Below are 17406 nucleotides of genomic sequence, written 5' to 3' on the forward strand. Positions count from 1 at the left end.
AAACATGAATTCTCTTTTCTCTGTATAATATGATGTGAACCCTCAGTTACAACAACTCACAAAGTGTAATCACTGTGATTTAGGAAAGTGCACAGGTCTATTAATGAGGAGATTTGACTCCCCAAACTGGTATTTGTACTGACTGAAAAATAATTTTGTTTTTTCTTTTTAAATTCTTAAATTAAGTAATGCATATCTTTAAAATTAACTAGAATGTAAGTTTTATATTGCAATACAGAGAACCAAAATGCCAGTGGCTTTGAAAAGAAAAGAAAAAAGAAAAGAAAAGAAAAGAAAAGAAACCCATTTCTCTTTATCATAAAAGTCTAGGATTAGGCAGTCCAGGGTTGGTGCTCTGGCTTACCGATTCAGGGATCCAGGCTATATTGTGTTGCACTACTATATATGGTTTTAAGGGTTCTAGATGGTTCACCCATCATTCCTTTGTTGGCCTTGCAGCCAAATGAAAAAGTCAGAGAGGGGTAGAGCATGATCATATCCTTCTTTAAGAAATGGTCAGAAATCTGTGTAAATCACTTCAACTGACATGCCACTGGCCATCAGTTAGTTATATGGCTTCATCTAGCTGCAGGGATCAGGAAGTGCAACAACGACCTGGGTGGTCCCATGCCTGGATAAATGTTATATTACCATGTAAGAAAGGAAAACGAAATACTGGGGAACCACGAGAAGTTTCTGTCATCTCCATCAATCATACAGAATGCATAAACATTGTAATCATGTAAAGGCAAGTGTAAAAAAAGAAAAACACTCTTCCAAACCACTGATTGAAGATTGACTGTGCTGAATTTTTCAACTTGACACTCCCCTCACATAATGTCAAAAAGTCTCAAAACTTTAATTTGACTGAATGTGAACAGACCCATTAATGGAGATATTTAATGGCACGTACAATGAAATGAACGAAGAAACAAAAAACCGTTTTTCTATGGCAGGTGAGAAAGACAAGAACCATGTCTTTTCTCACCCTTACCTCTCTTTAGAAATCATTTTGTAACAATTTACTGTTAAATAGGTAATAAGTGAGTTTTAAAACAAATACTGCACTAGCATATTCAAGGAAATGTCTTTCCAAAAAAACCTTCTCTAAATGATGCCATGATTTTCTGAAAATTTTGGAAATTATTCTTTTGGGTTGTTTTATTGCTAGTTTCCAGGATAGGCAGTAAAATTAATCTCATTGTTTTATATTCATTTGATTTTTTTTTTCCTTTGTTGTCCTTTACTTCTTTACCTGCTGCTTTAGTCAAAAGCAGCATTGCTTCAGCCAAAAGCAGCACTGCTTCAGCCAATAACTCTCTCAAAAAGGGCTGTGCCTATGCCATTGGGAAGCCAGTGGCTGTTGGAACAAGGGACTCTGGTGGATGGATCTTTTGAGGCTGGGTGAGAAATTTAATGTATAAAATTCTTTCACCCAACAAAATATGGATTGAGCAACTAAGTGTGGTTCTGGAGATGGAAGAGGGATCCAAAAAGATAGCATTTCTGTCCCACTGACCTTGGAGTCTAAGGCAAGGAAGATAATGAGAGGTACTTTGAGAAATACCATGTATAGAGATGTCAAATGAGAATGTGATTAGTATTACAAAGAGATACACAGGGAGATGTATGGGTCAGGGAAGGCTCCACTGAAGAGATGCTGTAATTAAAATTTGGAGGATGGGAGTTCTTGCTGTGGTGCAATGGGATCAGAGGCTTCTCTGGAGTGCTTGGATGCATGTTTGACCCCTGGCCTGGCACAGTGGGTTAAGGATCTGCCATTGCCGCAGCTGTGGCATAGACCACAGCTGGGTCTCGGATCTGATTCCTGGTCCAGAAATTCCATATGCTGCAGGGCAGCCAAAAATGAAAAATAAGTAAAAAAATAAAATATGGAGAATGAGTTAGAATTAACTAGATGAAAACAGTGTTATGTAAGAGGAATGAGAAGAGGGTCTCAGTTAGAGACAGGAGCATATAGGAAGGACTGGTAGCAGGAAATTATGAACTAAAGCTCAGGACCTAAAACAGACCAGTGTTTCTGGAATACAGAAGTAAGAGAAGATTAAGATTAAGTTGAAGAGAAAGCAGGGACAGTGACTTCAAGGTCATCTTGTCCATGTTTAAGATTTTTTTAATCCATACAACAACTGAACTCTATATTAAAGTGTTTCAGCAGTAAAACTATATGCTGAAGTCTTTATTTTTAAAATAACTTCACAGACCAGGGGCTTGAGATAAGTAGGGTGTGTAAAGGATCTACAGTAGGGGACCAGTTAGGAGGGTAGCCTAGTGGCAGAGGCCAGGGAAAAAGCAATGGACTAAAGTGTTAGAATTGGAGAGATGTGGAGAGAAGTGAACAGTATTTATTAAGTTAAACTGATAGGCTTAGTAATGGATTGTATTTATTTGTCAAAGGAGTACAAAGTATACGAAGACTCATTTCTGGCTTTATTAAAGTATTTGGTTTACAATGTTATGCTAATTTCTACTGTACAACAAAGGACTTAGTTATACACATATATACATTCTTCTTTTTTAATATTATTTTCCATCATGGTCTATTCCAGGAGGTTGGATATTGTTCCCTGTGCTACACATTAGGACTTCATTGTCTATGTAGTAGTTTCTGTCTCTCCTCTCTCCTCCTTAGCAACCACACGTCTGTTCTCTATGTCTGTGAGTCTGTTTCTGCTGTGTAAATAGGTTCATTTGTACCATATTTTAGATTCCACAAAAATGTGATATATGTTTGTCTTTCTCTTTCTGACTTAGGTCACACAGTATGAAAATCTCTAGTTGCTTCCATGTTGCTGTGAATGACATTATTTTGTTATTTTTTATGGCTACTTAGTATTTCATCATGTACATATACTACATCTTCTTAATCTATTCATCTGCTAATGGACATTTAGGTTGTTTTCACATCTTGGCTATTGCAAATAGTGCTGCAATGAATACTGGGGTGCATATGTCCCTTTGAATCACTGTTTTGTCTGGGTATATGCCCAGCAGTACGACTGCTGGATCATATGATAATTCGATTTTTAGTTTCCTGAGGCACATCCATACTCTTTTCCATAGTGGTTGCATTGACCTTCATTCCCACTAACAGTGTAGGAAGGTTTCCTTTTCTCCACACCCTCTCCAGCATTTGTTACCTATAGACATTTTATTTATTTATTTATTTTTTGGTCTTTTTGCTATTTCTTGGGCCACTCCCGCGGCATATGGAGGTTCCCAGACTAGGGGTCGAGTCGGAGCTGTAGCCACCGGCCTACGCCAGAGCCACAGCAACGCGGGATCCGAGCCGCGTCTGCAACCTACACCACAGCTCATGGCAACGCCGGATGGTTAACCCACTGAGCAAAGGCAGGGATCGAACCCGCAACCTCATGGTTCCTAGTCGGATTCGTTAACCACTCCGCCACCACGGGAACTCCTATGGACATTTTAATGATGGCCATTCTGACTAGTGTGAGGTGGTACCTCATGTTTCTGGCTTTCAAACTAGATTGATGATGATGCATTTCATGAGTCAGAGAACAGTGAAAGACGGGCGTAAAGGAAATCCACATTTGGAGTATATCCCGTAAGTCAATGAGGTAACTTGGAGAGAAAATATCTATCAAAAAAAGAAGGGTGTCTAAGAATCAATACTGGATAGATGTGAAACTTCACTTTCTCAATCTATAAAGAAGACATTGCAAAACTTATTGAGAAGGAAAAGGATATAGGAAGAAAACCAGAAACATACATCTTCATGGAAGCTAAAGAAAAAATTTATATCGAGAAAGTGAGTTTGGTCAATGATGTTAATTGCTGCTGAAAAATCAAGTTAAATTGAATGACAAAAAATGCTTATTGGATTTGTTGGGAGGGACTTGAGCCTAACCGATATACATGTGTTTGTATGTTGGTACTTAATAAGGTTGATAAGACTAAATGGCTCACCTCAGGGGGCGGAGGGGGGGAAATAGATTCTCAGAAGCTCAATTTTCTTTGTCAAAGATTTCTTTTGCTTCATTTCCTGTGTCAATACAGTTTAGTGTAGAAACATATTTCATGAATGCTAAACACAATTTAGACTTCCTAAATTATATTCCACTTTATCTTATTGTTGATAACGAAAAACATTATTAGCAAAGAGACTCACAGGAATGCATAATGACTTTTAGAAAATGCAAACACATTTTTGCCACAAGATTTTTTTAGTTTTCTAATTTCTAAAGGGTTATTGATGATTTGAGGTTTGTTCCTATTGGAGGCAGATTCTCTAATTTCCTCTAATTATCTTATTATGAACAATAGCTATGAAGGAACATCCTTAACTGTGTTTGACTTGTCCTTTGTTTTCCAGACTTGTTTAAAAATATTTCTTATGGTAGAAGATCTGAATTCTGTGAAGAACTAGGTAACAATAGCAGAAGGCTGCACTTGGATAGGGTTGGTTAGAGGTAGCACTCACACCAGCACACAGGCATCCTCTGCAAAGGGCAGCCAAAGCCAGCCTCAGTGATGAGATGAGAGGGGGATGTAAGACACAAGAGAGATGCTTTAGTTTGGGAGAAACGAAAAGGGAGGAAGTATTTCTTTCCACTGACTGAGCAGAAACTATAAATTAAGAAGTCATTAATAAAATGCATTCTAAATAGCAGCTAAACATAAGCTAAAACATATGGAACCAATAACTATGAAAATGGACTGACACGGCCCGTAAGATAAAGAATTGTAGAGAAACAGCAGTATAGTTGTGTTAATAGCTAAGTACCTGTACTCAGAAATATTTATCCTTTTCTTATAACAGCTGATGTACCTGCTGTTAAAGTTAACTAATTTATTTATTTTTCTCTAAATAAATGGATGAGTGTGCCAAGTGGTATGTTCCTGTTTTAGTCAATGATCTGTAACTGAGGTGAATATATCATTAAGTCTGAACTACCCTAATTAGGCATCTTTAACCACTGCTTGACCATTACCATAAGTAAAAACATAACACAATGGAAATATAACTTGTTTTATCAGTAAAATATGAGTTTCAATAGATATGACTTATTCTTCTTGGTCCACCCTAATTAGGAACAAAAACAGTATTGAAAATGAATCCAGAAATAAATCTCTAAATTTCCTTTTACTTGACTGATGACAAATCCTTTCATCAGAAATATAAAGCAAGAAATAATACTGATCAAAGGTACATGAAACTCAAATCATTTCCTTCTTCTCTGGGGGAAAATTAGGAATGAGTACAAATAAGACGGAAATAAAGGCGACACGTTGGGCGCATGCATTTGCAAGTCAATCCTCCTTAAGGGAGAAGGGTAAAAATTCCCAATCTAAGTATTTCTTCTTGGCGTACAATCATAGAATTTGAGGTAGAAGTGACCTTGGAGATCATATACTCTAGCTTTTGTTCACATGAGGAAATTCCTTTGGCACTAAGGAAAATGAGCTCGCATGAAGTGATTGCTGGTTTGGTAAAAGAATCCAACTTCCACCCCTGCCCTGTCTATCCAGGACTACTTCTCTCATGCCACACTTCCCTTTTCCACTCAGGAAAAGGAAAGATAATAAGCAGCCTTTTGGAAGAGTGGTAAGATCTTAGGCATTTTTGAGTAGTAAACAATGCCTCAATATTCTAAAGAAAGGCAAGACTGGCATCAGGAATTTTACAGCTGTTAAAGGCAGTAGTGAAGTACTAACACAGAGTTCATGACTAAGTTCATGGCACGAATTCTTCACTTTTCTAGTATCACAAACCTCTGTGAGTTCCTTACTTTCATAAACATCAGATTCATTTATTCTATTTTATAAATAACAGTGTATCTTAAAAGTGCTGTTTTCATTTCTCTATCTTATTTACATACTTATACTATAGTTTTTCACTTATTTTTTCAAATAGCACTTGGGGGAAAAAGCAATCACCATTTTCCCATTTGTAAACAATAAGTACCAGTTGCATCATCTATATCAGGAACAAATTATGTGAAGAAATTGGGTGTGTGAAGATGAAAATCACAATGCCCATGCCTTAAAAAAGGGACAGGGAAGAGTCAGTGGCGTAATGTGTTCTAAAAGAGGCAGTGATCCTGGGTGGCTAGAACATCGGAAACATGGAGACAGTTAAGGAGACAAGCAGGCATGAGAGATAGGAGCTAGTGCTGGAAAAGATTTGTGACCCTGAAGCCTTGTGTGGCCATCAACCTACTAAAGGATGTGAGGACCTAAAAAAAAGCTCAAAAAGGCCTGGGAGCTTCCACTTTCTCTCGGTATAAAGAATCTCCTGAAGAATTCTCTAAGGGAGATAACCACTCATGCTTGAGCTTTTGCTTAATGAAAAAACCAACCTTTAAGGGAACTAAAAAAACCTGGGGGAGGAGTTCCCATCGTGGCGCAGTGGTTAACGAATCCGACTAGGAACCATGAGGTTGCGGGTTCGGTCCCTGCCCTTGCTCAGTGGGTCAACGATCCGGCGTTGCCCTGAGCTGTGGTGTAGGGTTGCAGACGCGGCTCGGATCCCGCGTTGCTGTGGCTCTGGCGTAGGCTGGTGGCTACAGCTCCGATTCGACCCCTAGCCTGGCAACCTCCATATGCCGTGGGAGCAGCCCAAAGACATAGCAAAAAGACAAAAACAAAACAAAACAAAACAAAAAAACAAAAACCTGGGAAGTTCTTCGTGATATGAGGGTTCCCTTCGTCCATACCTTCCCTCACCCCAACCTCATCTGGCTTCACGCTATATTAAATATTTGCAAGCAGTAAACCAAAGATTGAATAATCTTATACAACTTAATAAAAATTGGAAATGAAGTGTACCTAAAATAGGATTACAATAGGTATAAAGTAAAACATTTAAGATGATAAATACATGCAACACAAAGGTACCTTTTTACCAATAAGAAATATGACTAATAAAAATTATTTACCATTTTAAAAATTCTTTTAATAGGATCCTAATGCTTTGATCAATAATTGCTGTTATTTTGGCACTCTGACCTAAGTTGATTTTTATACTGTTCCTATACAAAGTTGACTCTATTGTGGCCCTTAGACACTTTTGTAAGATGGAAGATTCAAAGGTTTTAATTATTGCAGTTAAATAGGAGTTACCAGTTTTTCTAACACTAGCACTTGAATTCTAATTATCTTCTCAAATCAGGCTTTTGATTTTTTCATTTGATGCTCTCACTGTTCTAGTTGATGCTCTGGAAATTGTACCTCTATGAAGCTATGTGCTGGGGCTTAGTATCAATCCAAAAAAGATGAAATGATTTAGGAAACAGATAATTAAGATGGTTTAGGTGAAGTCTTAAAAAATCTAATAGACATCATTAAAAATAACTAAGAAAACCCAAATTTCTCATCATTTATATACTAAAATCCACAGAATGGTCATTTTGCTACATTCCCTCCTATTTAAATGATAATAGAGGGAGTTCCTATTGTGGCTCAGCGATAATGAACCTGACTAGTATCTATAAGGATGCAGGTTCAATTCCTGGCCTTGCTCAGGTTAAGGATCCGGTATTGCTGTGAGCCATGGTGTAGGTTGCAGACACGGCTCGAGTCCTGTGTTTCTGTGGCTGTGGTGTAGGCCGGGAGCTGCAGCTCTGATTCAATCCCTAGACTGGGAACTTGCATAGGCCATGCGTGTGGCCCTAAAAAGCCCCCCCCCCCAAAAAAAAGAAAAAAAGAAAGAGCTATAGAAAATCTCATTAAAAATTTGAGGATTATTGAAAAGTAAAATCTACAGATTTCTCACTATTGTTCATTTTCTCAAATTTATGGAATATTCATGTTATTAAATGTCCAATTGCGTTTAAATGATTATAGGATATCCCTTTAATTTTAAGGATTAAATACATCTACCATTACAATTTACAGAAAACTCAGGATAACTCTTATAGCATGCTATTTCAGCTAAGTGGGTAGAATATTTTTTTAAAAAAAACCCTGACATCTGCTTGTATATGTCCTTACAAATACACAATAACATGTGAATAAAATTACATTGTACTCTGTTCTTTGAATAGAGATGTTCAGTGGACTATTTGCAAAATATCCAAACTTCCCAATTAAAGCAGTAGAGAAGCCCATTAAAAGAATAATTCCCAAAATGTTGTATGCTGGAGAGGAAAAGCACAGCTTTTTATACAACTTTTAAAATGCAACTTAGATGAGGGCAAAGCTAAATGTCACAAGAAAACAATCAATGCCAACAAAGAGAGGCAAGTAACCCTAAAACACACCAAGGTTCCTTGTGTCCCTGCAGCTCCTCTTTCATCAAGGGTGAAGTTCACTATCTCTGGGAACTCATGGTAGGAATAAGTCATGGGTTCAGATGCCAGTGGATGAGAAGAATCCCATATCACTCCTGGTCCAAGACGTGATGGAGACTGACTGAACTGCAGTCTTTTCCTTCTGTCAGGATGGTGATGGGATAGCCTGGTCTGGTCTGAGATCTCAATTGCAGAATTTGTTTGATCTAATTCCACAGGACATCTACGTCCCCTCATGACAACAGCAAAACTTCTAACCCTATCTTAAATTGTATACGGTAAACCTAATCTCTTAATGACTCTTACCAAACAGTAGCCTGCTGTCACCAACTTAGAATAACTTTACCTCTCAGGACTCAAACCTCAGGTTTAAAGTGGCTCTTTTCTGACAGTAAAAGCCTGATGCAAGCTGTGACTGCCCAACCTTCTTCCTCTCACTAGGCACCAGGGTTTAATGGAGGGGAGAAACTCATCCTTACCTCTCATTTCTGACACTGAGGGTAAAAATGAAATAGCATTTTCTAGTTATCTAAAAACCAAATTATGCATATATACATATGACTGGGTCACTTCAATGTACAGCAGAAATTGACAGGACATTGCAAATCAACTATACTTTAATAAAAAACTTTAAGAAATGATTGTGCTAGCTAAAACAAATGAAATTAAAGAAATGAAAACTATGCCAAGAAAGTCTCTATTCATTCAAAACTGCAGACAAAATCATGACTTGCATATTACAACATCCTGAAAAGCTGTCCAAGAGTCATAAATTACATTTAATTTTCGGTACAGAAGATTTATTTTCTTCTACCCCAAGCAAAACCAACACAAAAATGTGTTTGGGGGACTACTTTACTTCTGTGCTTACTGAATACTGAATGCAATATATCACTTTTATTAGTCTTTTTGTAATGAATAAAGTTTTTAAAGTAGAGGATAAAGTAGATGTGTCACAGGAAAATGTAACAATCTGTATTTCAAGCTATTACTTTTGTTCTTGCTTTGCAATTACAATATAGACATTTTGTCAAATGTCCTCAGACTCCTCAGTTTGACAAATGGTATTTTACTGTGTCCTCCTTTTCTAAGACATTTTTACCTTTTCCATTGTTCTAAAACATATCATTCATGAAGGAGAACTCTAATAGAAAAATGTGTCACACAAAATAAATAACAAAGCCTCCAATTCCAAACTAGTTTAAACAATAAGGCTTCACAACCACCTGTCAACATCACTATCTTTGGTTTTGTTACAAGTTTAATGGAGTGTTTTGTGGTAAATCTGAAGACTGCATGTTCAATTTGACTTTCTTTGCCTCAACTCTATTCTACCTTCCTCCTTCCCGAGAAAAAGAAAACAAACAAAACAAACAAACAAAAAACAAGGACATTAGGCAAGCTTATGATTCTAATTATCAAGTAGCTAGTAAAAGAAATGGCATTCCCTTCACTCTGAAAATCTGAAAATGTCATGGAATAAGCACATAAAGGGTAAAGGTTCCATATTAGGCAAGCTTTCTCTCTACCGAAACTGGCTCAGGTAACATAAACAAAAAAAAAAATGCAGAAATTAACTAATGGCTTAAGATTAATCAAAATGCAATTGTTCCATTCTAAGTCCCTGAGGGCAGGGCACTCACATTATCCACTGTTCCCTGGAAAATGTCCCAACCCAGGCCTTGGAGAGGACTAGAAAGTCCTCCCTCATCCAGCCATCGCCACTGAGTTGATACTTTGTCACACTAAGAAAAAACCTGAAAATACCTCCACATAGTTCCCAGAAAAGTTTAGCCTTTCTGGATTTTTTTTTTTTTTTTTTTGTCTTTTTGCCTTTTCTAGGGCTGCTCCCACGGCATATGGAGGTTCCCAGGCCAGGGGTCCAATTGGAGCTGTAGCTGTCGGCCTACGCCAGAGCCACAGCAACGTGGGATCCAAGCCGAGTCTGCGACCCACACCACAGCTCATAGCAACACCGGATCCTTAACCCACTGAGCAAGGCCAGGGATCGAACCTGCAACCTCATGGTTCCTAGTCAGATTCATTAACTACTGAGCCACAATGGGAACTCCTGGAATTCTAAATAAACATGGTTAATTTAAAGCAATAGGTTTCATTATCAGACAATAGTGATAAATGACACTAAGGAAATCATACACGTAGCTTGGAAATTTCCTCGTGAAAATAACAATTTCTTGGTTAACACCACACATTCCCTTTTTGGTGGTATTCTTGGTCTGTCTGACTCCTTAACCTCAAAGTTTCTTTTATCTTGTATTGCCCACATCTGGATGAAGAGGAGACTCATTTTTTTTTTAAAGAGTCTTTTTAAATCCTTTTGTCTTTTTGTTGGTTCTGCAACAGCTTAAAATGAGCCCACCACAACAGGCATTTTGTAATGGATAACTGTCTCCCAGTGACATTTTCAGGGATGATTTGACCTACACAAACTAATTCCTCTACATCTCTGCACCACAGAGGTCAGTTTCTTCCTTTCGCATTGATCAGTAATTCATTTTTTTTTGAAGGTCCCAAGCTAGGGGTTGAATCAGAGCCACAGCCACAGCAACGCCAGATCCGAGCCATGTCTGCAACCTATACCACAGCTCAGGGCAATGCCAGATCCTTAACATACATGAGGCCAGGGATCAAATCTGCATCCTCATGGATACTAGTCGGATTCGTTTCCACTGAGCCACCAATGGGAGCTCCAGTAATCCATTCTTATTCAACCAAAATTCAGACTCTTACCAAAGCATACATTCGTTTAACTTGCATTAGCATTTTAGCTTATTACCAGCTTCATGGAAAGATCAACTTACCTGGCACACACCATCTCCTGGACCTGCTGCTCCCAATAGGGATTCCATAGCCTTTGCTGCTGTATAGTATTTAATTTCTGCTGTGGCCTTGATGACTCCATCACAGAAGACATGGACATTGACAGAGCCAGCAGGAAAATCTTATAAAACACAAATGAGAGTTGGGAGCTGAGTATACAAATGCATGGTTCATACTATTATATGTTTTAGAGACTGTGAAGGGAGGCTTTAAGAATTCATAATAATTTTACTAACTTTTAGCACATTTTTATCCTTAGTAGTTAGAAACCACAAAACAGAAATAATGTGAGAAAAAAGAATGTATACATGTACGTGTAACTGGGTCACCATGCTGTACAGTAGAAAAGTGACAGAGCACTGTAAACCAGCTATAATGGAAAAAAATAAAAATCATTATATAAAAAAATTTACATAATCCAGAGTCATTTAAAAAAAAAAAAACTGTGCTAAATTATAATAAGAGCAAAGCACTAACTCTTTCTCCCTACCTTCTAACCTCCATTTTTTGGAGTAATCTATAATCATCTCCATGTAACACTTTAGAGGTTAAAACAGTAATGTCATTCATTAAAAGGTAGGTATTTGTCATTAATCTGAGGAAGAAAGTTCCCATTGTTTACATGGACGTTTCTTAAAATGGTTTGGAGAAAGAAAGAGTAGCATTAACTGAAATTAAAGGACTTGTAATCAATTAATTACAAGGCAAAACCCTTAGAAGGCAACCCGTGCTATTTAAAACTATTTACACCCTCCCTTCATCCAAAGTCTTTTTGTGAACAACTTGTTCAAAGCAACTGATAACAGAGAATTATAAACTCTGTGGTAACATACCCAGCAAAGTTGAAGTTCCTAAGACTATTGTGCTCTCCACAAAAAAAAACACTAAAGAATCATTTCAATGGAAAAGTTACTGTGTTTTATTGTAACAAAAGTAAACAAAACTTAGCTCTTTAAATTCATTTGCAGAACACACTTTTTAAAACTTTCACTCCTTGCAACAAAGAGATTTCCCAATTTCTCCTGGAAACCTGTCACCCAAACATCTGGGGTTTGGAATAAGGCATTAGGTACAAGACCAAAGCCACCTGATGAAACACTGAATATTTAAATGTCCTTAAGGTTTAAGCATTCAATTTGACTTTTTCTCCTGAAGAGGTTATAGAAGCTCTTATGATATTGTTCAGGGAAATTTAAAGCCAACATAACAATCTTAAATTTAACATGATCAAGAAGCCAAGCCTTCTTCCTTTCATGTTGCTTGACTAAACATTTAACCAACAAAGAGAATATATGTAGAAAAGTTCTCTCTCCCAAAAGTAAGTGTCTACAGAGACTGTAAGAGAAAGCTCAAAACCCCCTGAAAGTTGTCAAGTACCTCTCATCAGTTACAGTTCTGTACGTATGGTAGCGAGGGTCCTGGAGGTACCGGTGTGAGATGAAATCAATTTTGGTAGATTTCATAAAGATGATTTTGAAAGAAAATATCAATTTTGTTTATCAGAAAAGAGATTAAGAGTTTTACAATGAGGTGCTAACCTTCTGAAAGAAAGGTGATAAAATACAAGACGTAACAGTGAGAATGTTTGCTGGGTAGTTCTTCGATGTAAAATACTTAAAAATTCTAATTTCCTTAGAATTTAACATGAGAATGAACCAGTTTATTCCTGATATCTTGAGGCATTAGTTGACTCAAATTTCTATCATTAGATCTATCAATAATGATATTGATGATATTGATTTTAGAGTAATCCTCTAAGGACATACCATTTGAAGTACTGTCTTTGCTGTATACACTTTCATATCTAGTGAATGCAACTTATTACATCAAGATCCAATTACTGTTTCTACCTATATAGCAAGAAGGATTCTTATGGAATCCTCTGGTTGGTTGGGAGACTGTCTTTTACAAGGCACTATTAAACTGGCTTTTTCTTGACCAGTACCCTGTACTGCTTGAGCATTATTTTACTTGAACTGTAGTCACTATCTACATTTTACAGCTCTTCAGTAAGAAGAAAAACCAATTAATTCAAAGACTCAGAAGGGAGGGAAAGTGAATCCTGCTATTACTATCTAGACAAAGTAGGTAAGTGAGAGTTAACATTTGAAGTACACACAAATATAGGTCAAGATCATCAAACCAAAAAAGGGTATAAGGGTCAGTTACGAAGAGAAAAAAAGGCTTATCATGAAAGGAACACATGGAATTCTTTACCTGCATCAGACCCAGAAAGACAATAAAGTACAATTACAGAGGAGCAGTGGTTAAAAAGGAGTTCTATTAAAATTTCAAATCTGAAGTTCTAAGCCATTCAAGAGACTCTGTCAACCCTCCCCGTCACCATGATTTAAGTGATCTGTCTTTCCAGGTGAGGGACAAACTAATTTATGGGACATATAACCCAAAGGTATTTCTGAATAATCAGAAATATATTCACTATTTCCATAAAAATACATACTTCACAAATCCATTAATTTAGGAGATTTTTGCTTTCTGTTTTCCTTTGTCTGAGAAACTGTCCTCCTTTATTAACCATTTTTAGCCCTTTATAACCTGGTAAACCTTAAATGAACCCACCTAAAGTTTCCGTGGGAACTGAAATCAACATAACTCTTTTGATTAGAAGTTTATTATTAAATAAATATTGGTGGTTTCAAAACTTTAGCCATGCCTAAAAATTATTATCAATTTAATATATGTAAAAATCATTTTCATGGTTAAGATATTTAGAAAAATTTCTTAACAGTTGCTATTTTTCTAAGCATGTTCAACATAATACTTAGCACATCCTAAAGTATTTTTCTTGCTCTATTAATGAAATGTGAAGTTATAATTTACATTATACAGAACATAGTTTCCTAATTAATAAAGAGATTCTATACCTTTGTGGATAAATTTTACAGTCCTTTCAACTTTTATTTATTTATTTATTTTTGTCTTTTTGCTATATCTTTGGGCCGCTCCCGAGGCATATGGAGGTTCCCAGGCTAGGGGTTGAATCGGAGCTGCAGCCACCGGCCTACGCCAGAGCCACGGCAACGCTGGATCCGAGCCGAGTCTGCAACCTACACCACAGTTCATGGCAACGCCAGATCGTTGACCCACTGAGCAAGGGCAGGGACCGAACCCGCAACCTCATGGTTCCTAGTCGGATTCGTTAACCACTGCGCCACGATGGGAACTCCCTTTCAACTTTTAATTGGTCATCCCCCTGCTGTGTAAAATATTTTTCTGCCTGAGAGGCAGGTACCAGAGGAATGCCCTCTTACTTCTGAGTTATAATTAGTTAATATCTCTAGTTTAAAGCCTTCATATGTATTTCTTTAAAGTTTTGGCATAAGCTGGGACTATAGTAACTTCAAATTCCTTTAATACAAAACAGTCCCGGTCAAACACAAACCTGTGGACACCCCTGGGAAGGTGTGGTTTTTAGAAAACAAAGTAATTATGAGTTTATCAATCTCCATAGCTGAAAGAATGAGAAGAAGGCAAAATTATAGGATATTTTGTGAAATGAAAACGTCAGATAAAGATGTGGAAGTGAGTCAGAAGAGAAGATACCATTTAGAAAAAAGAGCATTGGAGGATTTCTTCACAGGTCACCATAAGTGTACTTTAATATAACTTTGTTTTTCTCTGAATTGTTACCAAGTTAAAAAGGAATATATAGTTAAAAAGAACATTGATATGGCATAATGTTGGGTTGAGCAGAGAAAAATCTGAGAGTTTAGAGAACTGTAAGAAGACCTCAGAGTATATGATATGCTTCAACGATGAAAGTCCATTACCACACACACATGCACTTTGACTTATAATGGCCAAGAGAAGGGCTCCAAAGAAGTAAAGAATTATAGTTGATCTTAGAGGGGTATTGGTACCCTTCTCTAACAGAGAATATTAGTTGCTCACCCCAATATTTCTTCTTCCTTTCAGAAACAGAATTCTGATTTTAATCTTTGCTAGGCACATTGCTATTCAACTGAGAAGACTAGATTTTCTATTCTTCCTTTAGCTAGACATGGTCTTGGGATTAAGTTCTGGCTAAGGAGATAGCAGCAGATCGTCTTCTAGAAACCTTAGTTTAATGAGGCCTTTTTCATTTCTTTATCTCAATGGTGTGCTGATAAATTATCCCTTGGAATGAAAAAAAAAAAAAAAGGCACTGATTTATAGTCGTTACCAATTTCTGTGGTGTAAATACTCCCACCTGATTTCAAACTACCAAAATGGGAGTTCCTGTTGTGGCGCAGCAGAAACAAATCCGACTAGGAACCATGAGGTTGCAGGTTCAATCCCTGGCCTTGCTTAGTAGGTTAAGGATCCGGCATTGCCTGTGAGCTGTGGTGTAGGTCACAGATGCAGCTTGGATTCTGCATTGCTGTGGCTCTGGCGTAGGCCCGGAGCTACAGCTCTGATTAGACCCCTAGCCTGGGAACCTCCACATGCCTTAGGTACAGCCCTCAAAAAACAAACAAACAAACAAACAAAAAACAAAAAACAAACGAAAACCTACCAAAATGTCCAGATTTGGGGATGGTTGTTTGCCCTAGAACCTTAGTTCCCCAAAGAGTTCAAGAAAAGCCATTCATTTTCAGTCTGTTCAGCCTTCTCTTGTTGTAAGAATGGGAGTGGTGAATTTCAAGCTCTTTATATCATGTAAGGGCTGAAGCCATTAATCTAAATACTGCTTTTAAAACTTTTGTTTTCATTATGTATTTATGAATAAGTACTGGATCATGGAGTTCTTGCTAGGGTTCAGAAAATTTCAAGAAACAGTGCCATGCGGCAGTAGGACTCTGGGGCCATTTCTGCTGAGGCATGTCTCATCTTTATTCCCATATGTATTCATGGAAATACCCTATAGCTTGCTACATAGCAGCCAGTATTTTGTAAGAAAATCTGTCATTAACTTAGTGAATACACCAGTTGCAAAAAAGAGTTGAAGAGGTTTAATTAGCATAGCTAGTAAGTAATGGCTTGTTTTTCTTTACTTGTTTAATTTTATTACAAATGATTTGCTGTTCAACCACATAGATACTATTATGGTTTTGCATATCTGGAAAAATATGGAATAATAGTTTTCTGCTTTTCTGAAAAACATGTGAACTTAGACATTTTATTTTTTGCACTAATCTTAGCTATTAGGAAAACTGAACCTAAAATCTTACTGCAAAAAATTTTATTTGACATTTTGATTTGCTATTTTGGAAATTTTACCTAAGTACTTCTTAATTTGCAATATTGATTTTTCTGTATTGATTTTAATCTAACTAGATTTAGTTTAACTTCTAAACTTATTAGGTAGAAATTATTGTTTATTAAATCATTTTAAAATGTGGCATAAGAAAGCAAGTGGCTCTGGAAAAAAAATTAAAAAGACAGAATTCTTTCTCATCTCACTTCTACATATACCTGTCCGTGATAGGAAGAAGTGTTTAAATGTTTATAAATACTTGGTATAGAGTCTTTCCTTTCTATAAACCAACTGTGACCTAAACTGTGCAAGGAAATCCATAGAAGTGACACATACTTAACATAAGAGAAAAGGTTTGTATTTATTTTGTAAATGAATTTCATAATAACTGCATTCTAAAAAGAAAACAAAACAGCTCAGGATGCATTTGAATACTCTTAATTTTAAATATTTTTACTGCATCTCTAAATTCATAATAAGATTGAATATCTTTGTACTTTAAAATATTTTCTGAAGTTCACATTTATAAAGTTTACCAAAGTAATTTTATTCTCTGATTGTAAAGGGACATCATAAACTCAAACACCAAGTAAAAGTCCTACATTTATATCAAAACATGCAGAAATTAATACATTAGATTTTGATTTCAGTACAATTATCATAAGTGTGGCTATTCCATCTGGAATTTTCAATCTGGTACAATTTATCATGTTGAATCGAAATTGGAATAATAATGATTAGGTTCATAAATTAAATAAGGAAAAGCGTGAAGACTGTATATAGAAATGGCATCATGATGATAAAAGAGTGAAAAAGAACTACACTTTCCAAAATGATCAAAAATATACTGGGGGCATCGCAAAAAAAAAAAAAAAAAAAGAAAGAAAAAAGAAAGAAAGAAAAAATACAAAATAAATGTCTGCTAATTCTGTTACAAGAAAGCCGATAATTTTAGTTCCATATTTAATAGCTGACTTACATTAAAGTGCTGTCTGCTGACACAGTTAAAAATATGTGATGTTACCGGCTGTCATTTCACCACATAGTAGACAACCTCATTTCTCATAATTTACACATCCGTGCTTTTGT

General features: G+C 36.6%; 1 protein-coding gene across 1 annotated transcript in view; it reads right to left on the reverse strand.

The window, feature by feature from the left end:
• The window catches only part of BANK1 (B-cell scaffold protein with ankyrin repeats 1), a 300622-nt gene that overhangs the window by 193378 nt on the left and 89838 nt on the right, over positions 1–17406 (reverse strand). The window contains 1 exon segment of the mRNA XM_021101719.1: positions 11102–11241. Within this exon segment, the coding sequence (XP_020957378.1) occupies positions 11102–11241 (140 nt within the window).

This window comes from Sus scrofa, chromosome 8, assembly GCF_000003025.6.
Source record: "Sus scrofa isolate TJ Tabasco breed Duroc chromosome 8, Sscrofa11.1, whole genome shotgun sequence".
NCBI classification, from domain to species: Eukaryota; Metazoa; Chordata; class Mammalia; order Artiodactyla; family Suidae; genus Sus; species Sus scrofa.